At 34.2% G+C, this 25,395-nt stretch overlaps 3 protein-coding genes across 5 annotated transcripts; all 3 read right to left on the minus strand.

Moving 5' to 3' along the window:
- Positions 1-960: 960 nt before the first annotated feature.
- On the minus strand, positions 961-12,891 carry LOC133288813 (type II inositol polyphosphate 5-phosphatase 15-like). 2 transcript variants are annotated; one of them, XM_061486635.1, is made up of 12 exons: positions 11,967-12,891; positions 11,425-11,677; positions 8,716-9,508; positions 6,948-7,072; positions 6,493-6,577; positions 5,987-6,152; positions 5,844-5,884; positions 5,501-5,753; positions 4,813-4,936; positions 4,260-4,620; positions 1,398-1,770; positions 961-1,242 (listed from the first exon to the last, which is right to left on the minus strand). In XM_061486635.1, the coding sequence occupies exons 1-11, from the start codon at positions 12,697-12,699 to the stop codon at positions 1,411-1,413; spliced, it is 3,294 nt and encodes a 1,097-aa protein (XP_061342619.1). In that variant the 5' UTR covers positions 12,700-12,891; the 3' UTR covers positions 961-1,242; positions 1,398-1,410. The 2 variants fall into 2 exon arrangements, with proteins under 2 accessions (XP_061342619.1, XP_061342618.1); XM_061486634.1 differs by having other exon boundaries at positions 5,844-6,152.
- A 4,731-nt stretch (positions 12,892-17,622) lies between these two features.
- Positions 17,623-19,275, minus strand: LOC133288804 (uncharacterized). Its single transcript, XM_061486622.1, has one exon. The coding sequence runs from the start codon at positions 19,273-19,275 to the stop codon at positions 17,623-17,625; it is 1,653 nt and encodes a 550-aa protein (XP_061342606.1).
- Positions 19,276-20,342: 1,067 nt separating this feature from the next.
- On the minus strand, positions 20,343-23,738 carry LOC133288821 (heavy metal-associated isoprenylated plant protein 30-like). Of its 2 annotated transcripts, none has more exons than XM_061486646.1 (3): positions 23,528-23,738; positions 22,465-22,540; positions 20,343-20,809 (listed from the first exon to the last, which is right to left on the minus strand). In XM_061486646.1, the coding sequence occupies exons 2-3, from the start codon at positions 22,517-22,519 to the stop codon at positions 20,487-20,489; spliced, it is 378 nt and encodes a 125-aa protein (XP_061342630.1). In that variant the 5' UTR covers positions 22,520-22,540; positions 23,528-23,738; the 3' UTR covers positions 20,343-20,486. The 2 variants fall into 2 exon arrangements, with proteins under 2 accessions (XP_061342630.1, XP_061342629.1); XM_061486645.1 differs by having other exon boundaries at positions 20,347-20,809; positions 23,351-23,732.
- Between the last annotated feature and the right edge of the window lie 1,657 nt (positions 23,739-25,395).

Genomic DNA, 25,395 nt, shown 5'->3' on the forward strand with positions numbered 1-25,395 from the left:
ATAGTAATAATAATAATAAAGCAGGGCAACTATTTCATTATTTATAAGAACACCACCAAGAAAAAAAATAGACAGGAAAAATAGCATTGGGTTACTCAGAATGAGAAGGGATTACCAAAATGGCTAAAAATTCTTCTACATATATGCTTAAAAAATCACAAAATTATTCATATATTTATTTCTACTATTTTAACATAAAACTTTTTAATTATCTTTCAAAATTTATATTTTCGGCAAGCTCCATCAATAACTCAAATAATTATCTCGAGTAAATTATGTTCCATTTCTTTGAAAGATGCTTAAATGACATTATCCTCCCGTTAATTTAAAAAATTTATGTATTCCTCCCTTGAAAATTACTTTGTACTTTATTTTAATGTGAACAAGTCGGGGGGGATATTTTTTCTCTTCCCACACACCCAAGTCATTTAAGAGGTTAATTTTAAACCTTTACTATCGATGAAGTGAAAATTTTGGGTGAAATTCAAAAATCGACAGTAAGAGATTTAAAATTTTATTTAATTTTTAGAAGTCCGAAAATCTTTGGTTGTATGTTTATAATTTGCTTTCGACGAGGAAAAGGAAAAATATTCTTAGGCTCGTTTAAAATTGTTTATCATCATTAAAAAATTTGATTACATGTACAAATGAATTAAAAATCCAATTCATAAAAAGGAGCGCGTAAATCTTTACGATAGAAGGGAGTGATATTGTAATTTAAGCATATGTACGAGAAGAAGAGTGTAATTAATTCAATTTTCTTATATCTATTTTTTTTACTGCTCAAAGATTTGAACTTTATATATGTTGCTAAAGAAGAAGTTCCGATTTTTTTTCAGGAACAATCCATCCTCCTTTAATATGTAATTATATTTGGCTAAGGTCACATGTTACGGGAAGTTGATTAACAAAATGGACTTCAAGAACACAAAATTCCAGGCAAATAACGTGATAGTGGAAGCTAGAAAGTATCAAAATAGTTGTTAGAAACAACCATCGTCCAAAAGACAAACTCACAATAGCAGCTTCAGCTGCAGTAACAACAGGTCACTGCCTTTCAATTGCAGCTTGTGTTGTTTGATATATATAGTCATTTACACTTACAGAACAAATTGGGTTCATTTCTGAATAAATTAAATAATGGATCTAAAAAAAGCTGTTTCGCTTCTTGTTTGCATTGTATTTGCTTTTCCTCTCTACAGTTCAATAAGCTTGATGATTACAAGTTGCGCCACAAGCTCCCTGTGAAAAGAAAACAAGCCATTACCAAACATAATCAAGATGCTTATAAAATTATAACAAGTATAAACAAGGACTTCTAGTCTATTCCAAGACCAGCTACCAATTTATTGCTCTTCCACCGAAAACATTAAAAATAAATTGTTATAAGCACTCACATGAACTGTAGCTCTAAGGGCTATGCAATTTCTGTAGCTGATCAACTACATCACTGGAACTGCTGAAACGTTGGAAATCAGATCGGTGTAACACACTTCCTTGCATATGCCTGGAGCCGTTTGGTTCAGGATCTATCACTTGATTTTTCTTGGTTGAATAACAGTGGTGAACACGGACTCGGTGATTTCTTGTCTGGATACTGTAATTGCCATGCACCTTAACAATCAAAATAGCTTCCTTGTCTCTGGAGTCTTCACACCAAGCGTTTTGTACAACACCATCAACAAACTCTACCAGTGTCGGAAATTCCTCATGATGCACTGATACCTCAACAATCTGGTCAGGTCTTATTATACCAGTGGCAGGACTTACCTGAATCATAAAAAGTGCATGTCATTACCATATGATGCATTGCAAAGGAGAGATGCCTTGTCTGAGGTAAACAAATGTTTAATGTTGATCCACATAAATAAACAATAAAAAAAAAACTCTGCTCTTGGACTAATTTTCTAGGGGAGACTTTGATTGTCTTTCGCAGGTACTTAAATTATAGACCCCATCACATAATCCGGCTGTAACATCTTGGTTGCAATGCTGCTGCAACTGCATCACATTGCAGTCGCAGATTCAATTGGCCAGCAACATGACTGCGTCTGCTAGGCAACCGCAACCACAATTTAAAACTTTGATCTTTCACACTGACTCTATGAAAAAGAAAAGGAAAAAGAAAAAATCATCCACCTGTGATAGCAAAAACACTGTCCAGTTACTTGGGTCAGGGTCTCCGGACTAAACTCACAAACTTGGTGTGCTCCCAAGTCTGCATTTTAGTTTTAGAAAGGGTTGCATTCCTTTATTTCATGAAAGAATAATTAGGTTGATGTTTCAACTTACTATAAATAAAATTTAAAACTTGCAACAGGTACAGAAAAAACCTTTTCAATATGACTAACTCGGGGTTGTTATTGCTTCTCTAACTCAATAATAATGTACCGATGAGAAAAAAAATTGTTATCAACTAAATACTTTTGGAGTTCTTTGGCAGAAATCATCCATAATTTTCCTTGAGATGGAACAACTATCTTCTTATCCCGTTTATCTAATACAATGACAACAACAAGAACCAAACCTTATCCCACTACGTCGATTCGGCTATAAGGATCAATAAATGCCATTCAGCTCTATCAAAAACGAAATTTTCAGTAAAACCATTTAAAACAAAGTCTCTTTTAATGGTTTCTCCTAAAGCTTCTTAGGCCATGTTCCTCTACCTCTTTTAATAAGACTATTTTCCATTTGAACCACTTTTCACACTAGAACCTCTATTGGTCTTCTTAAATGTCCAAAACACCTTAGCCAAGTTTATGTCATCTTGTCCTGAATATGTTCTATTCCAACTTTCTCCCGGATATATTTATTTCTAATCTTCTTTTGCCCACTCCTCCACCTCAGCATTCTTACATCCACTACACTAACATTTTGCACTTGTTGGAACTTCACTACCCAACATTTTCAACCAGAGCTTTTCTGATCTTATAGCCATCTGATAATATTTGCCTTCAAAAATTTATACCTGAACTGTTTCTCCAATTTATCCACTATCCAATGCGTGACATCCTCATTAATCTTCCATCACTTTTTAAGATGGATATCTCTGAAGGCTTTTTTTTAACTGTATCTTTCCATCAAACCTTGCAATAGATATGCATAGCCGTCATGGTTGACCTTCTTGGCATAACACCAAAATAAATAGGTCTCGTCTTAATATATTCTCAATTAATATTTAATATAAATACCATATTGTATAACTTTTCAATATTAAAAAACCACTCCCCATTAAACCCCAACTAGCGAGGGTAGGGGTGAGAGAAATCTTTGTACGCAGCCTTACCTTTGCATATTATCAAAGAGACTGTGTCCTGGATTCGAACCCGTGATCTTTGAGTCACAAAGGAACAGTTTTACCACTACTCCAGACTAGCCCTCTTAACTTTTCAATATTAGAACAGATAAAATTTTGAATAATTTAGAGTTTAAATATTTTTCAACGTAACAGAAATTTTAAATATCTAAATATAATTATCATTTATTTGAATCATATATTTACCCTTCAGAATCAATATATATAGAAGTATGCCAACATATGAATAAAAGCAAACTTTGGCACAGTGGCCATCTTGCTCCTGTAACTTTTTTTTTTTTAATAAATAGAAGTATACAGTAATAGAAAGAATATATATATAGGGTTCGTTTTTTCTGCAGTTACTGCAAATAACTTATCTGCAGTTAGCCCAATACGACGTCGTTTTGGGGCAGAAATCATGGTATTTTTGTAATTTTAATTTATTTCAGGGTTATAATAGTCTTTATATTTATAATTTTCTAAGATTTCAATACCAAAACGACGTCGTTTTGGGTATAAATGCAGATAAGTTATCTGCAGTAACTGCAGAAACATTTTTCTCATATATATATATATATATGGTAAAATCATTTCTGCAGCCACTTTACATACAACAACAACAACAGGTGTATGGTTATGATTTCCCACATTTAATGCTTTCATCATTTGTATGGTTATGATTCCCCGCATTTAATACTTTTAAGTATATATATGCCAAGTATTTGATTACTGCACGTACAGCAGCTGCAGAAATGTAAACCCCTATATATATATTAAAGCACTCCCTATGAAACCCCCAATTTGTGAGGATAAGGAAAATCTTTGTACGCAGCCTTATCTTTACACTTTTTTGCAAAGAGGCTATTCGAACCCGTGACTTTACAGTCAGAAACAATTTTACCATTGCGGTCACAACTATAGTATAAAAATGAAATTCATTTTAAATAAAGAATATCACCTCAAGCCACCTTGGCAAGCCAAAGGAACCTCTCAACTGATGGTTAGATGCCTTCTGGTCCTCCATAACAGTAGACTGACCTTCACAAATTATTTCAAACAAAGCATTGTCTTCTGCACATTTATTTGTAATACGCAAAATTAATGTGTCCTGGTTTTGAAGAATTATGTTGTTTGTACTAATGATAGTTTCAGGAATCTTGCATAATTCTTTGAGAAGACGTTTAATTTTCTCATTTGACTCAAGAATCTCTCCAAACTCCTGTCTCCGGATTGACTCATCTACTCGAGCAATATCTGTAGAAAATATGCAGCGTACAGGCTTGTGGTCACTATCTGTGACATCCATGCAGGCTTCGTACCTATTGAAGGTGAGATGAAAATAATTAAGACAACAGTTGAAAGAAAAAAGACAGTGGCTCCACTCACGATAGTTAAGCACAACATGCCAAGTAAAATCAGACTTATCTAGGGCAATATGTACAAAGTCCTTCTTTGCAGGGTGTTAATCCATATATTCAAATGGCAATAAATACAAAAACTAGAACACTCACTGCAATACCGAAGAGACAACAGGACACTCTAAACTGCATTCAGCCACCACCGAAGAGCGACTATCACGATACAAAATTCTGTCACACCAAGCAGGGACGCGTTTCTTTTCGCCAGAATCATACCCTTAAAAGAAACATTTCATAAAATTCTGAAGTCATAACCCTTGAAGAAGCATTACTGATGTCAGAGAATTCAAATATAAACAGCAGTGATTCAAACTTGCGATGAATCACCTTTCAAATTCTGATTATAGAGAAAGACCGTAGAAGTTACAAGCACCCAAAAGGATGAAAAATTAAATCCTATTATTCAGAATCTCTATTATCCTTTCTTCCTCTTCCCAATCTAAACCCTACAATTTCAACAATTCATATAAAGCCATCCATGAAGATAACTGAGAAAATCATTATTTATGAGGTGTCATTGAAATTTGTGACTTAGTAAACATCCCTCTCCTACACTGTTACCTGTGCATGTTATTGGTCTACAAATGAAAAATCTTGGTGATTGAGCGGCATGATTTGCAAAAATACTCCATTTCCAAGCCATGAATAGAGAAGAAATGAAACAAACCAAGCCAAGTGTTTTACACTTCACTATCATTTCCCTCTCTCTTTGTGATAAAGTTTTCATTCAAGTTCAGTGACCATTTATATGTGTGTGTGTGTCTGGGAGGGGGGAACAAACCTGCCAAACCAGCTTGGTGCCGTTCAAACTTGTATGTGGGAGGAAATGTTATAATTGCTTCACGCATTCCTTGGAACACATTCCCAGTTCCCATTTCTACTCGAAGCTGATCCCTTTCTCTAAGCCAATCAAAGCATCTTTGAGAAACAAAATCTCTTGCTTCATCATATGAAATGTCATCAAGACGATAATTAAAATCACCAAGAAATACAACCATGTCTGCCTCAGATAACTCGGGCATCCCTTCTGCAGACTAGAAACCAATCGCAAGAATCAATGCTCCACCAACTGTCTGAGTGCATAATGAATTACTTAAAAGAATAAAGTGGCAGCATGTACATACATTTGTACCACGAAATATCGGAACAGAAGATGAAGTGCCAGCTGCAACAGAAAGCACCAATGGCAAGCCAGATCTATAAACAGGCCAAGATAAATACATGGATAAGGCAAGTGAGAAAAAAAGGAATGTGTAGAGCAAGATACCAGTTGCAGCATTTAAGAGGTTTGTTGGCCGGCTGAAGGACATTGTTCGGTATACATAATCAAAATCTGCATTGCGACGACCAACTGCATCTAAATGTGCAGCAAAGTGACAGTTAACAAAGCACATTATCCGATCATATACTCTAATCCTCAAACCAACAGCTCCCTGGTTAGACAACATTTTCCCTTGTCAATCAACGGTCAGAATAACAAAAACTTACACAAAAAGATGATTCCTTAAAGGTAAAATAGTTTCCAGGAAAAAGCACATTAGTTTCCACACTACACATACAGAACAGAGTACTAGTGTTGCCAATAGCGCAGCTATGGCATGGCATTTTTGGGAGTCACAGCCATAGAACCACCGACGTGTGGTGGTTCAAGTGGCCCCATCTTAGCTGTGGCATCCATGGCATATGGCATGTCAGCTGCCATATTGAAGCAAGGAGAAACTAAGTGAAACAAATATACAAAGCAAAACAGCAAAGAAGCTACTGCAGGCCTACCTTATTGCCAATAGCACGCCCAAAGCCACATGGAACTGCTGCCACATCAACATCTCCAACATGAAATCTGATGTTGGTTTTAACCCTGAAGAAGAAAAATTCAACTACTATAGATGAAGAGACCAGCAAGGGAAAAGAATTTAGATAACAATGACATACATTCAAATAGAATGAGGACATTAGTAGATATTTCATTTTAGGATATAATTAGGAACCAAACCTTTAGAGATCGATATCCAAATATTTCAAACCAAAATAGCATTTATAACAAGTAGCAAGGGAAAGCAGACGATAATCATACATAATGGACACAACCAGCTTAACAGACCAATATATATTCAAATTGCTAAAGTGTAACAGCCATCATATTGCCTTATATAACAAACAACACCCATTATTTCTGACATATTAAAGGCTTCACCAGCTCACATGTATTCCTCCTCATAGATACTCACCACACAGCAATGACCAAGCCAGCAAGTTGCCTGGATCCAATACGTTCAAATGTTGAACCTTCATCTAATGTTTTGTCTATCATATCCAGCCACCACTGCCCAGCAGAACTTCCCTCCAGTCCTACCTATTTGTTTTTGTGCGATGGGGGTTAGAGGAGGATTATGAACAAGAAAAGTTAGGCAAAACTATTAGTTATACTCATTATACACACACACACACACATATACATAACAAAATAATGACTGTCACAACAGGATTCTGACAATTACACTTGAAAAATTAAGCCATCCGTAAAATTTCCATTGAACAAATATCACAACAGAGTCTGTCCTCATTTTCTGTATGTTAATAGCATGACAGACTCAACACAAGAGACATTCATAATCATTTTAGTGTTCACCTCTATTATAATAGATCAATCCAGGAAACTCTCCAACCATTCCTTAGTGCCTTATAGAAATTTTAGATTTAAGATCAATTGGATGAATTATAGAATGGGGAAGCACAGGATAACAAGTAGAAGAATCGATACAGGATTTGGGATTTAAAAGCAGGAATTTAATGCAGCATAATTGGACAGAATCATTTGCAGTGAATGGTGGTTGTGACCTAATATGTATCATTGAGCTTGGAGACATAGGCTGCAACAATCTCATTGGATAGTTTCTTGAAATTTTAACCAAGGGAGATAAATGATAAAAATTTAAGAGTTACGGAAGATAAATGTCCCACAAGTATTTTGTCCTTATTTTTTCCCTATAATAAGAAAAATATTCTTAATTTCTAAAACACCTGAAAAATTAAAATTTTCAAATCACTACGAGATAATGCCATAGCCTGCTAGTTCCTACGTGTCTCCCATTCTAAACCACTTCCTGTCATTGCAGCTCTGACTGCAAATGATTTCACACGATCCCCACTCTCCTTCTCTCCCCCCTCCCTCCTTCCCCATCACTCTTTTTCTCTTCAATTTTTGTAATGACCATGTTGATTTTGTACTTGAGTCATCTTAAAGGACATGATGGACTCATTGGTGTGCTCAAACTTGAAAGTATGAAGATTGTATGATAAAGGCAAGCCAGCAGACATAGAGGCGTAGATCACTTGGCCTTGGTGGAGACCTGTATTCTTACCTTTTTTCCCTCTAAATATAATCTAACAGGAAATTATTGGAAGTAAAAGCTAAAAAATTCAAAAATGAAAAACAATGACGTATGAAGTCAGCCTTTCTCAAAGTGTAATTATGACAGTAACTATGATAATTTTATAAACTAAAAGCTTTAAAGAAAATTTTAGATCAAGGGTATTACAGTGATTAAATTGTTCTTTGATTTCATTCCTACTTGATTCCAGATACCAATTGAAGACATGACATGATATCACCATTCCATTCCTAACCATACAAAAGAAGAAAATAGAAATGATATATGTTTGCAAGCCATTCCATTCAGTTTTGTTCCTTTCACTTTCTCAATTCCAATCCCGTTTCCGCAAAAGCCATTCAATTAACCAAAGAGGTGATAATATAATAGATAATAGAACTATGCTTGCAAGCTATCAACTATAACTGCCAAACAGATATCCCACAAGTATTTAATAAATTCAAAAGTATTAGAAGTTAAATCTTATGACAAAAAAGACAAATTATATATTATTCCTAACTTTAAAGAGTTACACAGCATTTCTTTGCTAACCACTAATAAAGTTGTCTGATGATAACATAGATGCACTAATTTTCGAGTATTATTACAGAAAATGATAACTTACAGTCTCTTTAGCTGCAGACATTGCAAGAAATCCAGCACCCATTTCAACCTCTTGCAACCCAACAACAACAAGGCCAACATCTGAGACCACAGAACCTAGCCATGAAGTAAGGGAATCTTGAGAAGCTTTTCCTTGTCCAACATTCCAAGTGCCACTCAATATTTTTATATTTTCTATTTTAGTATATAAAAATTCTTTTCCACCCAGTTTTGAACACAATATGCTATCAAGAGGTCCCGGGGAGGTGATGTTCCATCCACGTATGCCACCATGGCTAGCCAATGTGAATATGTAACCAGCTCCAACCGTCATTTTTACAATTGGACTGCTATGAGCCACCCATCCCCCAATCAGATTACCCTTGAGGTCCAATACCTGGACAGTACCAGTCACGTAACCTACCCAAATTTGCATTCCAAAAGTACAAAAACACTGAACAGCAAATGGATGGTAAACAAATTCTTGTATGCGATTGCCATTTCCATCCCACTGCACCAGTAAGCCACTTGAATACCCTGTCCAAATCATTCCATCTATTGTTCCCACAAGGGCTTCAGTTCTCCGATTATCATCCCCGAAGGTTCCCTTTGCTGCAACTCGACGAACAGCATCTGCTGCCCCCATTATGGCATTACGTGAGCGTTGTAAGAACCCCATAGAGCTTTGTGTTTTGTCTTTCTTAGAACTTGAAACAAACTCAACTGAAAAGTCTTGTATTGGGGGCAAGTCCAATCGATTCTCAATCTGACCATCTGCATTGAAAACTTTCAGCAACTCTCTTGTACGAGCATCCCTGTACATTAACAAGCATTGGCATACATTAAATTGACAGGTATAAATACACAGACAGACAGACATGATGAACAGTGCTATGCATAGAGAAAAGAGTAAGGATCAAATGACAATGAAGTCTCATGATCTCTTTATACATCTCATGCACATAGGACACCACCAAGGAAGCATGCATCAGAATAAAACAAGATATACAGGATTCAGGATTAGGCACCATATACAAATTTAAAGAACTTAAAAATATCTAACACTATATATATATATATATATATATATATATATATATAAAGTTGATCATTCCCTTATATATATATATATATATGGGTTTGATGTTTGCCCTTTTAAAGGACATAAATGTGTGTCATTTTAAGTGAGAAAAAGAAACAAGTAATGGAAATCATAGGAGAGAGAGAGAGGGACGTGATCATTTTACACCGGTATAAATTGCACTCTTAATCTTTTCCCGTGATTCCACTTATATCTAACTGTCCATGTGACTAATAAATTAGAGCCTTTAAGATTTGGTCTAAGACTTGTTTTTCTTACACCGGCGTAAGATGATTATTCCCATAAATATATATATATATATATATATATATATATATATATATAATGGTGATCCAAATATATTTTGGCCGCTCTGCCAAAATCTAATTAAAAGACATCAAAACATATAAACTAAAGAAATTTGAATTTCACATATCAGGTTAAGAAGCAACTCTCTTTGAAGCTCAAGTTGTTAGATGGATGACAGAATGGTCTAACACACATGTCGATGCAGAATGAAGCAGCATATTTGAAATTATTATGTTGTTTAGGGATTATTATATTATTCTTAGAAATTTCAGAATTTGATGTAGAACAATAAACCCAGAGTACTCCTCTAAGAAATAATATTTCTCTAACTAGAACAATAACCCTAGAGTACTCCTATAAGGAAGACTACTCCCTTGACTAGGGTTTCAAATACTCTATGAGGAAAAGGAAAATTTCAATATTCTGTAGTTATGCAAAAAACATAAGGCACCTAAAGGGTATTTACAACCCAAAAAAATAATAAAAATTCTAAATAAATCCTAACCAAAATTAATTTCCTAAATATGAAATCCAAACTGAACCAAATTGAATAGGAAATCTTAATACGATGATATTTTCCTAAGAAAATATAACTTATTAAAGGTAAAATCCCTAAAAATAATGAAAGATCTCTTGAATAAGACAATTTCTAAAATGTCTAAGGATAACATAATAATTCCTAAATAACACAATAATCCTTAAATATGCTTCTCCATTCTACATCACATGTGTCATGCAAAAGCTCTTTGGGTTTGAAGCGTAGACAATGTACATGATTTCCCAATTTACCTAGAGCTGAAATTTAACTTAATTATGAAAATAAGATCAACAAGGATCAAACTCCAAATCATTCAATTTGGTCGTAGAGATTACTCATCATTTATTAAGTTCATAGGATCAAACTTTGTACTATGAACCACTTGACTTACTCGTGGTTTATTAAGTCAACAAGTGGTTACAGACTAATCCTTCTTTGAACATTGCTAACTTGTAATAATCCCAAAATTTTGAAATTTCACATCCTTAGTGGAAAAATAATAAATAGTTAACACTTGGAAAGAAATTTACAAGCATATCTCTGTATAAATTAAAAAGGGATTGTGCAGGCAGTGGCACTGTTCACAGTATAACAATATACTAGCAATATATACATTTGCTATCTTTCTAAAATAATAGAATATAGAGTCACTACCTTTCTACAAAACATAAGTGGTGACCACAAGATAGGAAAAATTATGAATTATGGATTATATTACAAAGCCTAAATATAAAAAAATCGTCCATACTAATTAATGCTCAATACAAACACCAGCCGAGAGAGACTATAAGTGTAAATCTTACCACAAAGCAAATGAAAAATAGCCAGCACTCCACACCTTCGCTCTTGTATTATCAGATACTAAGTACTTTACATCTGAAGTTAGCATGTTACTGAAGCCATTTGTAGATAGCTGGCTTCTCAAATCAACATAGGACCTCTCTGCCGTTATGGCAGCCATGTGCCTTTCCTCCTTCGTCAGAAGGATAGATTTTTCAATAGCCTCCCAAGGCCATATCTTTATAGCTCCTCCTTCTGAACCCGACCACAGATCCCCTGGATTAACACAATAAAGGAAAAAGGGATAACAATGTATCACATTCACAACAAGCACGTGAATCAACCAATGAACAACAAGTCCCACCGCCAATTTATCAGAATTTCTTTCATATTAACAGTACTAGTAACCTAAATAACTAAACTAAAACTTTCATAAACTTAACATCCCAAGTAACACTGACTAGTTAGGATAAGATTATTTTGTATTTAAAATAGCTTATAATCAAAATTCCAAAGTACAATAATAGCAAAGCAGTAAAGTCAATATTGAAGAATGAAGGATAACCATAAGAGGTGAAGGTAAGGGAAAGAACAGGGCCGCGATGAGCTTGCCAAGACAAGCTTTCCTTAAAGTGATTCGTGGAGTTGTTATTATCCAAATCCAAACTGTGATGATGATCCATGTGCCAACACCTAATCTTCCCATCCTTATGTCCACTCCACACCAATCTGTTCCCTTCATCGGAAACCAAACACAGTGCAGGGGAAGTCCACACCGACTCCGAAAACGGCGCACTCTCTTCGTCACCGCTCCTCACAGCGCTTTCTTCTCCGAAGGACGCGTAGAGATCCTTAAAATTCCAGAACCGGACGCCGCACTCGGAGGCGGCCCACAGCTGCGACTCGGTGGCGGCAATGTTCCTCAGGAAACGCCCAATCTGAGTCTCCCGCAGAGGGTGCGGCCTCAATTCGAGACTCGGAGGCCGCGCCGGGTGGACCGCCGCACGAACGGGGACTCTGAAGATGCCGGTGCCTCCTCCTTTGGCGACGAACTCCGGCAACGACGATGGACGAGAAACCGAGGGCTGATGGTGGTGGTCGATGGAGAGCTTGCGGTCGAGGAATTGGAGCATGTAATCGAGGCGTCTGTTAGTGGATTGGATGGAATTGGAGGATGAAACGTCGTCGTTGTCGTCGTCGTCGGAAGAGGAAGGGTGATCGAAAGTGAGTTGGTGAGTGTAAGAATGAGGGGGAGATGAAGAAGAAGCATCGTTTTGGTGAAGTGATGATGGATCCATTGAATGAAACAGTTTCTAATATTTTAAAGAATAGAAGATCGAATTCGAAACACTCGGAGCAAATCTAGCGTGTTGCTGAGAATCAATTTCGCTGAGAATAGAATGGTCTGCGACGTTGCGATTGACTTATTGTTGGATGAGAGAGAAACAGGGACGAAGTGGGAAACTGAGAACCGAAAATTGAGCATTTGGACAAACAAAATTGCAGCTGCGTGCGACCCTTGTTCGAATTGAATGAAATGCCCTTGTTCTTTTATTTTATGAGTGTGTTAAAGGTCTGAAAAAATATATATTTAATATTTTATTTTTTATGTGATTGATTATAACTTAATGAAGTATGATAAACGTTATACTCTTAAAAGTTCATGTTTTTAAGTCATGTGTTTTTTTTAAGCCATTAGAATTGGTATATTGATTAGCGATTTACGTAGTATGAGATCGTAAATTTAAATTATTATAAAAAAAAATTTATTTTTAATATTTGTTTATGTGTCTCAAATTTTTAATTAGATAATTTTTACATTTCATTTAATTAAGTATGACATAGATTTTATTTATTTGTGTTTATGTTCAAGGTGGTCGGGTTCAACAATAAGTAATTTGTGATCCTCAAAATTAGACATGTATTCATTTTTAATTAAGGCTGCATAAAGTCGAGTTGCGTCGAAGTTGGGACTAAACTAGGCCCAAGTGAATTAACTTGATTTTGGGGTTAGGTTGAATTGGGTTTTATTTTACAAAAGCATTTAGTTAGCGAACAGAATAGTGAATAGTATTTGACTATTTGATTGCTTTGATTAAGGTAACTGGATTTTTGACCCCCCCCCCCCCCCCCCCCCCCCCCCCCCCCCCTTTTTTTTTGATCATATAACCTATAAATATTTCAAAACAAAACGTCAAAAGTCAACACACTCAAACATTACCATCAATCTTATTACAAAAAAAAAAAAAACATTACCATCAATCAAAACATCTTCAAACCCCAACTTCTACATCATAAATCACCAAAATTCTAAATATTATAAACCCATCCCTAATTGTCACCCGAAATGGAAGAATGATCCATGCATGTAAGCATCAATGGCACATTAAAAATGTCAAACACCGACCATGTAAGCATCTTACCGATATCAATGGAGCCATGGAGGGGAACTAGCTCATAGTAAGTGGGTCAAGATCAGTGTTTTAAAATCTGGATCGGAATGGTTCGAGTTTCGGTAACCTGATAAAGACACCAGTTCAAGCTAATTATTGGATGGTTATGTAGTTGAACAAAATATTTCATTTTTTATGATGGTTGAAAATCAAACTTAAGTAAATAGTATTGTCACTTACTACTATATTATCCTTAATTGTTGGGCAAAACACACCTTATTATATATTTATTATATAATTAAATATAAATTTAATTTAATCAATTGAACTAATGACTCATGGATTAAACCAATAACTCAGTACTTCGATCGAGTCGATAACTGAACCGAGTTTTAAAACACGAGAAAAGTCAAAGTCAAAGATATAGGAATGTGATACGATAAGATAGAATAGATTTGTGTGAAGTGAATATATAATAATATCTTCTGTAGTGTTTTTTCTTTGTAAGATGGTCGATTGTCAAGCATCACGTTATACAAATCAATCTTGCTCCAAAATCAGACTATTTTTATTGTTTGGGTTTAGTTGGTTAAACCATCAAATTGACCTGAATATCTGTATAACCTTAATTGGAGCCACTATTTCAGGATTTTTTTTCTCTTGCACAAGCCAACTGGTGAGATTGGATTTCTCTACAACATTTTATTGATTATAATTATTTTTGTTTTCACATTTCAATCATTGTCACGTGTATGAATTCTATCCACAAATTAAAATTAATCAGGAATGACTTAATAAAAATATATTCACCTGCGCGCTTATTCTCATAATAATTTTAAAAATCAAATAGAAGAAAATATATAAATCAAAGTGCATCTCTCCTAAATTTTTCGAATGGAACCCCAAGGGTAGCTCAGTTGGCGGCTGAGCTCCCAAGGGATTGCTTGGTGCAGGGATCAAACCCTGCCTCAAGCAGTTTCTTGGAAAATCTTTGGGGGCCAGAGGATAAGCTAAAAATCTTCGGTTGGGGGATTAGTCTCGTCCTTTCTCCGGTTGCGAAGCTTAGTGCACTCACTGTTACAATGAGAGGCAAGCCCAAACGGGCCGTACCCCGAGGACATGGTGCCCGGAGAAGGTTAAATGGAGATACTCCTGGCAATGTACCAAAAAAAAAAAAAATTCGAATGGGTTTTTATGAGTCTTTTATTATTTTCCTATTTTAAATTACTTAATAATTATAGTACATGATATCAATGGATTTTGGATAAAAAAAAAAGTTATAAAAATAATACCGCTAGTAATTTAAAATAACATTTATATATTTACGACAAAACAATAATATTTATGAAATGAATTTTAAAAAATTGGCAATAGTATCAATAGTATTTATAATAATAGTATCAATAGTCATTTATTCAAGTTGCAAAAAATATTGTTTTCCTTAATCAGAAATTTCAAGTTTGAAACTTAAGTATAGAAAAAATGGTGTTACTAGAAACTTCCTGAATAAGAATTCAACAGTCCTCGAATCGAAATAAACCAGTTTAGATCTACAAAATGAAATAATAAAAAACACTGTTTTCTACTAATAATAGAAAAATGTCTTGGGCAGTTTTCAAAATAATCATTACTCCCCATCTTCAATTAATTTTAAAATTGAATTCATAAATGTTCGTTTTTTCTTGAAATATTTTAAATTTATGAAAAAAAAATATTACTCGAGTTAGATTAATATATATGAATTACAACATCTCTTAAATGCTACATTCAAAAAATATGAAAAATTAATAAATGCTATATCCACAACTTTTATAACTTTGGATTGTAGCAAAATACATTGGAATTCAGGTTTAGATATATAATTCGGGATTGGGACTTTTGTTCGGCCTGTGACTTTATCTAATAATCAACAACTGTAACGTCCAATTAGCTTTGCACATAGTTGGCCACCTAAGGCGTATAGATGCACATCCCATCCATGACGAAGAGACAAGACCTTACCGACTCACGAATACGAAGTCAATGGTTTACTTTTCTGGGACTCTGAATTTGTAATTTATATTTTCATGTTTAGGAATTATTACGAGTTTTTTTTTATCTTTTTGTTTTTCGTTAATTAATTAATAATTATTTTATTTCTGATCCAAAATTATTCATCAATCTGTCCTTCTTTAATCGATTAACTTGAAAATTTAATCGATTAAATAATTAAAATTAACAAAAAATGATTAACTCGAGATTTAATCGATTAAATATTCTTTTTAATCGTCGATTTAATCGATTAAAACTTGTTTTTAATCGATTAAATACAGCAGAAATGAGAGATTTTGTTACTAAACTCTGTTTCTTAGTTTTTAATGGGAAATGTCAATTGTTAGTTGGTGACACGGATTGATTGTAGTTTTGTTTATCTCGAAATAATGTTGTAGTGTTTGGTGATCAAATTTTTCTTTGAGTTTTCGTTTCTGTTTTCTTTTTTCTCACTGTCCTTCTTGCCCTATGAAGATAAGCTTTTCAATTTTCAATTAATCTACTCTCTTAAGGATATGGGTTAGTCTTCGTTCCTATTGCAAGTAATAAACATATATCTATTTTTTTGTAAATGTGATTAACTGCGGTAGTAGAATATTTTGAGCACAGGCTCTTACATTGGGAGCATTAGCTGGAGCTGCAGCAGTAGAATATTTTGATCGAAAGGCAGGAGCGAAGCCCAAGTAAGGAAAATTTTGGGCGATAAATATAATGTAACCTGAGTTCCTTGAATTCTTTGTACTGGGGATCTCCGATCTTGGTCCTGGGTTAAAGATGTTGTTGATGATGTGGAATGGATTAATTTTAGTGCTAGTTGCTTTATATATTTGTTCGCAATTTATGGCAGTTCATCCTTATCTGAGATACGATACAAGCCCCTTTGTTGCAGCAAGATTAGAGAAAACGGGTGTAGCTAGGAAAAAGTTAAAAGTCACCTTTAGAAACCGGTGTTGCAGTAAGCTGAAGATTTAATCGATTAAAAGATGGATTTAATCGATTAAATCTCGAGTCAACCATTTTTTTCAGTTTTGACCATTTAATCGATTAAATCTTCAAGTTAATTGATTAAAAAGGGGCAAATTGGTGGATAGTTTTAGATCAGGGACAAAATAGTTATTAATTAATTAATGAAGAACAAAAGGGTCAAAAAGCCAATTATCACGTGTGGTTCAAAAATTAGAGTTTTGGGTTTAGGCTTCTAAGTGTCATGGATTTAAAATCAAAGTTGTGTTCCGTAAAAGGTGAAGTGTATCAATTTAATGATATAAACCAAGACTCAATATGAGTTATCCAGGTGCTAAGAAGATATATCTACAAAGGGAGAGGTGTATTTTGATTACGATGACTCTAAATATCATAAGAATGTGTGAAATTGAATCTCTTTTCAATGGAAGAAAAATGATATATATAGAGGAGTGGGTATTATCTAGACATGGAAGATGAGAGAAATTATAGTGCACCCAGTGTTGAAGAAGTTCGGTGAGACAAACCAATTAAAAGCCAACATCTCTTATGCCAATTGTACGGAAAAAGATTTTTTTTTTTTTTTAAATACAGGTGTCATGCTTTTGATGGAAGGCCCATCAGAGTCCCAGTGCACATTAAATATTTTCGTGGAAGAGAAAGGGAAAAGCTGAGCCATTATTAGCCTAGTCTCACCTCTCCTACGAGATGTTTTGTATCTATTGTCAGTGTACAATGGATAAAGAAGAGGGAATACCCCATGATGAAAATGTGATGATTATAAGCGCGGTCTGGTGGAAGGGAAGAAGGCTCTAAGAAGACGTCTATGAATTCCTAAAGTAGGTGATCCAAGCCTGGAATTTGTTCTGTTTTGTCAGCGTCAGGATCTTTGTCATCCCACTGAGTTGAAAAACACATCAGACATGAGGAAATTGAATCCTGGAGCATGAGTTTGTGCAATTGGGACAAGCTGATGTGATGTGGTTGAGTAGAAACTTCACCTTGAAGCGATACCTGTGTATTGTTGTGATTAAAGGACATTGTTAGTGCAGCGTAATCTATAACAATGGGACCCAGCGTTGCCAACCATTGCACCCCCAAAACAAGATCAGCACATTTTAACTCAATCACAAAAACATAAATGTTGAACAAATGCGATTGAATAACAATAGGAACAATATTACACAAAGCAGGACATAATAAGGCATCTCCATTTCCTACCCTGACTTTAAAAGGAGGGACAGCATGTAAAATTAAATTTAAATGTGAGGCCATACGAGAGGTGATAAAATTGTGAGTACTACCTCCATCCACCAATAGTTGTACTGATTGCCCATGAATTGTACCTTGCATCCTAAATGAATTCGAGGATTGATGACCAAATAATGCATTAAAACTAATTTCATGTAGAACCTCCTGAGTTGGTGTCTCAGTTAATTCAACATTTTGTTCAGGTGTGTAGTCTTGGGCTGGTGGTATATCAGGTGGGTCATCATCTGAGCCATCAAGATACAGCAGTGTGGCTCGGCCTTTACATTTATGACCACATACAGATGTTTCATCACAGTTATAGCACAAATTTTTGTCACGACGAGCTTGCCGTTCTTCTGCTGACAAACGCTTAATGGGTATGGGTGGTAATGATGAATTTGGTTTAAATGAACTGAATGGGGAAATGGTAGTAATGGGTGAGGCTGCAATTGGTTGTAGAGGGTTATTGGAACGTTGAGACCATGGTTTAGAGAAACGAGTTTCTGCGAACTGATCCTCATAAATCTTAGCAAAGGCAAAAGCTAAAGTACAATCAGTTGGGCGGTGAACCACTACTGCTCTGTGGATCTGGGGTTTCAAACCAGCTATAAACAGGCTTTTATGCATGACAGGGGTCAGATCTGGAGCTCTACGAGCTACCAGTTCAAAAGCTGTTTGAAATTCCACAACTGATCCAGATTGCTGCAATTTGACCAAAGATCCAAGTGGGTCTTCAAATTCTGATGGTCCAAATCTCTGGTTAATAGCAATGACAAAAGCTTGCCAATCTGGAATTTGGCCATGAGCAAAAGGTGCCTCAAACCAACAAGAAACAGGCATATCCAAATTAAAAGATACTAGATCTAATCTGTCATGATCCAGAATTTGGTAATATCTGAAATACCTATTAACTGCGAATAGCCAAGGTCCGGGGTCTCCAGATCCAAATCTGGGAAAGTCAATTTTCATGGAACGGACTGGTTGTGGTGGACGCGTAGGGTTGGCTCCCAGTATACCTGCCTGGGGGTTTGTGGTGAATGTCGTCATCTGTTGCTGCATATTTTGCAGTAAACAGAACATCTCCTGTAGTTGTCTATTAGATTCACCAAGTCTTTGAGTTTGTAATAACTCAAAAGTTTCCTGACGGTGGTCTAATGATCGCTCCAGATGAGAGAATTGTTGGTCATGGGCCTGGATTTGAGTGGTGAGATCTCTGAGTCTGGTATTTTCTGCCATAACTCAATGAAAGCACCAATGTAACAGAGTAGAGGTCACACAGTTATCCACAGAGATAAAAATGAGAGAAGAGAGAGAGAGAAAGAAAGAAGAGAGAAGAGTTGTCTGAATTTTCTATATTTTCTTCATCGCCTCCCAGGTTATTTGTAATTACAAAAGGATAATGAAATTGAAAAAGGAACAGTGACCCACAACTCCTAACATGTCTTTAACTACTGGGCCTTTACCTAATTCAGCCCATAATGAAGTCCCTGAAGTGCTCTGGCCGCTTAGTTACTCTTCCCCTGTTAGACCGCTTGATAATTGGGCTCCCATCATTTCTAAAGCCCGTTATAATTATCTAGACGTGGAAGAGGAGAGAAATTATAGTGCACCCGGTGTAGAAGAAGTTCGGTGAGACAAACCAATTAAAAGCCAGCATCTCCTATGCCAATTGTACGGAAAAAGATTTTTTTTTTAAATCAGGTGCCATGCTTTTGAAGGCCCATCAGAGTCTCAGTGCACATTACATATTTTCGTGGAAGAGGAAGGGAAAAGCTGAGCCATTATTAGCCTAGTCTCACCTCTCCTACAAGATGTTTTGTATCTATTGTCAGTGTACAATGGATAAGGAAGAGGGAATACCCTATGATGAAATTCTATGGCTCATCATATATGGGTGCCATCAGAAAGTTCTAAACATGGACTATAAATATTGGGCCCAATTTGTTGAGTTTAGAGGGGCTAGCCAGCTTGAGGTTTTCAATTTAAGATTTTAGGTTTAAAAAAAAACATATTAAGAGATTAATTAATTCCCAACACAACAATTAACTTTGAAAATATGCTGCAATATTCAAATAGAAGATCTGGTACGACAATATGTTAGCATTCATTCAGCGGGAATCGAACACATGTCCAACCCCACTAACTCAGCGCCAAGGAACCAACTGAGCTGCACTCATTAGGTGTAAATTACGCTTTCTTGATGCATGTATATGCACCAATAGAAAAGTCAAATTCACATGTACCCAAAAAAAGAAGAAGTCAAATTCACAAAAGCATGCCACGCCCCGTTTCATAACACATATATATACAACATTTACTGCAAATTTACATATTGTGATAAAAATTTTCAGGCACGGCCCGATTAACAATACATATATATACACTGCAAATTTACATTTTATTGTGATAAAAGTTTTCACGATTGGCAATACACATAACAAGGTTAATTACATGAGGGAGCAAGCATTGACATTATCATCATTGAACATGTTACTAACATCGTCATCTCCACGGCGAGACACATGAATAGTCCCGTGCCTTTCTGGGAGATTGTAGCCATGTCTATAGTAGTTGTAGCTTTCTTTGAACTCATTGGTTGTATCTTTGAAGTAATGGCTAGCAGATGTGAAGTAAAGTGGTGCATTGGGGTAAGGCCAGAATTCAGCCCTCTTTCCAGCCCTCCTTACAGCCTTAAGCACCTTGTTCCGATCAACATAACCACGAACCGTCACCCTTTCCATAGCTAACTCCACCTCCACTGAATCGATACCTATCAAATAACATATAAATATTATACATTTATATAGATAGGATTCCATTTTTCTCATGTTGTTAGAAAAAAAATTATCTCAACAACCTATTATAATTATGTTTTACGGGTAATATATAGTTATAATGGTAAAATTATTTTTTTCTCTCCGTCACGTTAACCGACAATATCTGAGGAGAGAAAAAAAAACAAAACAGTTTTAATATTGTAACTATGTACATATATAGTTATTTATTTTTTTTGCAGAATTTTTTTTTCTAGCAAAATAAAAAAAATGATTTCTGATATAGATATAATATTTTTTTTCATATTAATTAATTTGGTTCGAGAATTGTCGGAATAATATAAAGAATTTCTCTCCCAATACTTATTTTCTTCATTTAAGAGTCGAATTCGAGACTTCTAATTAATAGGAACAAACTTCTTCATCATAATAATATTATTTAGGTAGGGGTTCAATTTATTGACACATGGGAAACATATATTGTTTGTAAAAGGGAAACAAGAGTTCGCATGAGCGAATGTCTCGTGCTTTTATTTAGAAAAGTTTTGGTGGTTATATATGAACTTTATGGACAATGAATTATATCCGGTCAACAAATTAACTTTGTTTCTTTAGCGCTTTGAATTAGGGAGGAAAAAGTAGCTTGATGCACCTTTTTTAACATCAAATTTAAGTCTTAAGGACGTAAGTTGGTATCAACTAAGTTATAAACTGCTCAGGAGAGTTAAATTTTTCTAAAAGTGAAATAAACAAAAACTTAAAAGGAAATATTATTCGTATATAGTATAAATTGCTTTTATGGAATGTTAAAGAGTTGTTATCTCAATTTAATATTCCAAATAATTTATAATTAAGAAATAAAAAAATCATCTCTCAATAATCTAAGCATTTAAAGTCTAACCACCAAAAAAACAACTTCTTTCATTGCCTAAAGAAAAAACCCACAACTGACAAGAAAATAATCATCTTTTATCTTTTTTTAGATATTTCAATCGGTTTATCGCTTCGCGATTAGTCCGATTCGGGACGAGTCTCGAGATTAAGATTTAAACCTCTCTCAAAAACAATATTGAGGAAGATTGAACACATGTTTTCACTCCCATCTTCTCAGTTTCTTGACGCCAACTCAGCTACCATCATTTAGTAAAAAAATAATAATCATGTTTAAAATATAAACTAGAAAGATTCAATATCAAGATTCACTACATTATAAATTAACAATAAAGCATACGTAATGGATGAATATTAATTTTACATATTGTACGTATGAAACAAATCAAACTCATCAAAATATATAGGAATTCAATTCATTAGTTTTTTGTCCTGAGAAGGGGCATTTATGCCTGTGAACACATTTTTATTGAATGCCTTAGAGAATATTATTTGGATTAATTATGTCAAACAAATAAAAATATAGATATGTCATCCAGCTCACTTGTTAAAAAACTGAGAATATGTAGTGAAAATAGTAGGATTTTGATATCCAAAAATATTCCCCCATCTTAATTTTCTTTTCATTATCTTTATCCCTTTCCCTAGTCTCCATTACGAGTCACTTGAGGGGTTCAACTAAAGGATTCTTATGTAAACCTCAGTTAATGAGCCTTATAGTAACCTTATTAAAAATAAAAAATAAAAGAAGAAGACATACCTTTAAGCTTGTAAATGGCGTTTTTAACTACTCTCTCGCAACCTGTGCAGCACATCCTTACTTTCAGCTCAACGGTCTGAAACGAATAAGTATCAAAGATGGCGTTTCAATTTGCATGAAACAACAACTAATCAAAATCTCTCAAAGTAAAACTTAAACAACAATTAATCTACTTTTAATTAATGTTTCACATATTCTCATATGTACTCACCCGAAAAGTTACTTTTTCTCACTCTTCTATTCCGTGTTCGACAATATCATTGGCCCGTCATATAATTAATTTATATAATTCTTACAATTATCCTTCCTTTTTTTTTTCTAATTAAAAGGGATGTTAATATGTGCCGTCTCTTTCTGTTATATATATATCGATGTAAGACTAAATTACATCTTCACAAGTGAAAATCTCACTGACATCTATACATAAATAGGACTTTTCATTTTCAGTTTCATTTTATTCCGAAATTTATAAGGGTTCGCTTTTTCTGCAGTTACTGTAGATAAATTATGTGCAGTAAGCTAATACGACGTCGTTTTGGGACGAAAATCATGGTGTTTTTGTAATTTTAATTTATTTCAGGGTTATAATAGTCTTTATATTTATAATTTTTTAAGATTTCAATATCAAAACGACGTCTTTTTGGAAATAAATGCAGATAACTTATGTGCATTAACTGCAGAAACATTTTTCTCAATTTATAATGAATAAAATCCAAACACACATGAGCTGAAATTAAGGGGGGAAAGGGTACTTGTACGTACATCTGATCATGGAGAAATATTGAAATAACATAAGGAGGAAATTAACAATAGTTTCTCTTTCCCTAATTATAATCTGTTGTTCCATTTTCAAGAGGGGGAAAAACAAATCATATTAAAAGCAAACCTGTAAGGAAAGTGGTCGACCCTTTGGCATCTTGTAGTTCTTATTGATGTTGTGATTATGATCGTGATAGATAAAACAACGGTATATAAAGGCAGAGATTTGAGAGCCAAAAACTCTCGCTAACACGGAAGCCATGTTAGATATAAAGAAGGAAAGAAGAACAACTAAGGAAGAAACCTGCAATAGAATATATTCCTCTGTGCCATTTGCAATTCTTGATGATAATATTTTGTAAACAAGCTGAAGTTATATATATATATAGATATATAGTACTCTTTCACATATAGGCACAACAAATGGTTCAAAAGTATCAATTCATTTATATATATATATATATATAAAGAGATATTTATTATATAGCATTTCTATCAACTAAACCAAGTGATGTTACAACCTTTCAGACAGGAATGGTATCTAGATCCTTGATGAAATGGGAATAACAAGTCTCGTGGGATATGGATGAGCTTAAAAAAGAAAGCAGAGTTTGGATGCCAAGGAAAAATATATTCTGATAATCTTCTTTTTACACACCATCTTTGAAAATCGTTAGACAACGTGCACCAATTGTCTACAAGGCTGAACAAAGTAATATTCCCAGATTGCATAATTAGTTAAACCTTCAACGCTAGCTAGACAAAGTTGTTTCCATATTTTACAGAAGATGAGAATAAAAGAATCTTTCTGCTGTCCTGTACATAATGCAGCTACATATAACTGAGCGTTAATTTAAATTTTGAATTAATATTTAGTGGATGCTCATGCTGATTTGAACCATTCATAATGGCATTATTCCCTTGCTCATTCACAGCCACTAAAGCATGCATAGATCCTTATATCAGAGCCAGTCCCAACATATTTACATTTATGAATAAGTCTCGTAATAATAATATATTTACATAATTATAAATAAATGCCAATCATATACATATAAGGAAAAATATTTATTATTTTAAATGATATAATTTTGTGTCATTTTAAGTTAAACCAACGTAAGCCACTAGTATTGACTAGTGGTGAGGGATTTGTGTAGGTTGTATTAGGTTATGTATTCAATTTCTACTTGTATCCAAAAATAAAAAAGTTAAACCAACGTGTTTTGGTGCATATTTATTAATTTTTTAATTCTTTCTCATCTACAATATTTTCTCTTTCTCTATCTTCCTAATTTTGTAGAAAAGAGATAATGAAAGACTAATAAATATATATGAGAAAACATTTTCTCATGTTGTAGGAGAGTTATTTTCTCCTACTAGTGACCCTTCGATTTTCGTGCAATATTTTTTTTATTTTTTTATTGATGTGGGCCCCACATAAAATGTGTCTACAATATGAGAAAATTTTCTCCTACGACATGAGAAAATCGAAATCCTAAATATATATATATGAAAACATGGTCATTTCATTCAAAAATCGAAATCCAATATATATATATTCAACTTTTTTTATATATTATGGTATCATTACTATATTAGTTTTAAAATTTTATTATTATTTAATTAACTATTCAAATATTTTAAATATCACTATATTTGCTTTCATAATGGATTAAGGAGAAAATATTTAATAGAGTAAAGCCTCTTTTGATCCCTAACAAAAGTATGGTTCTCATGACTTTAGTTCTTTACAAAAAAAAAAAAAAAATTAGTCGTCTGATGCCTATAAAATTCAAAGTTGACACAGTTTAGTCATTTTGAAGGACTAATGTGGGTCTTTTTTGAATTTATGTGGGATCACGATCTCAACTAAATGGGTTCACTTTGAATTTCTTAGGAACCTCAAGACTAATTTTTTTGTAAAGGACTAAAATGGGAACCGTATTTTTTGTTAGGGATCCAGCTTTACTCTAATTATTATTTTAAAAGATAATCATTTTAGTTCAAACTAATTATTTTATTTAATATTTAAATTAAAAAATCTTTCACTTTTTCTTATCATGATTTTTGTTTCTCTTATGATAAAACATAATAATTTTGACTAAAATAACAAAATTATATGTCACAAAAGGACAAATTTAACTTTTAAAATATTAATTTAATGGTAAAAAT

This window comes from Gastrolobium bilobum, unplaced genomic scaffold, assembly GCF_033153095.1.
Source record: "Gastrolobium bilobum isolate Gb01-03AN ecotype WA unplaced genomic scaffold, APGP_CSIRO_Gbil_v1 utg2264, whole genome shotgun sequence".
Taxonomy (NCBI): domain Eukaryota; kingdom Viridiplantae; phylum Streptophyta; class Magnoliopsida; order Fabales; family Fabaceae; genus Gastrolobium; species Gastrolobium bilobum.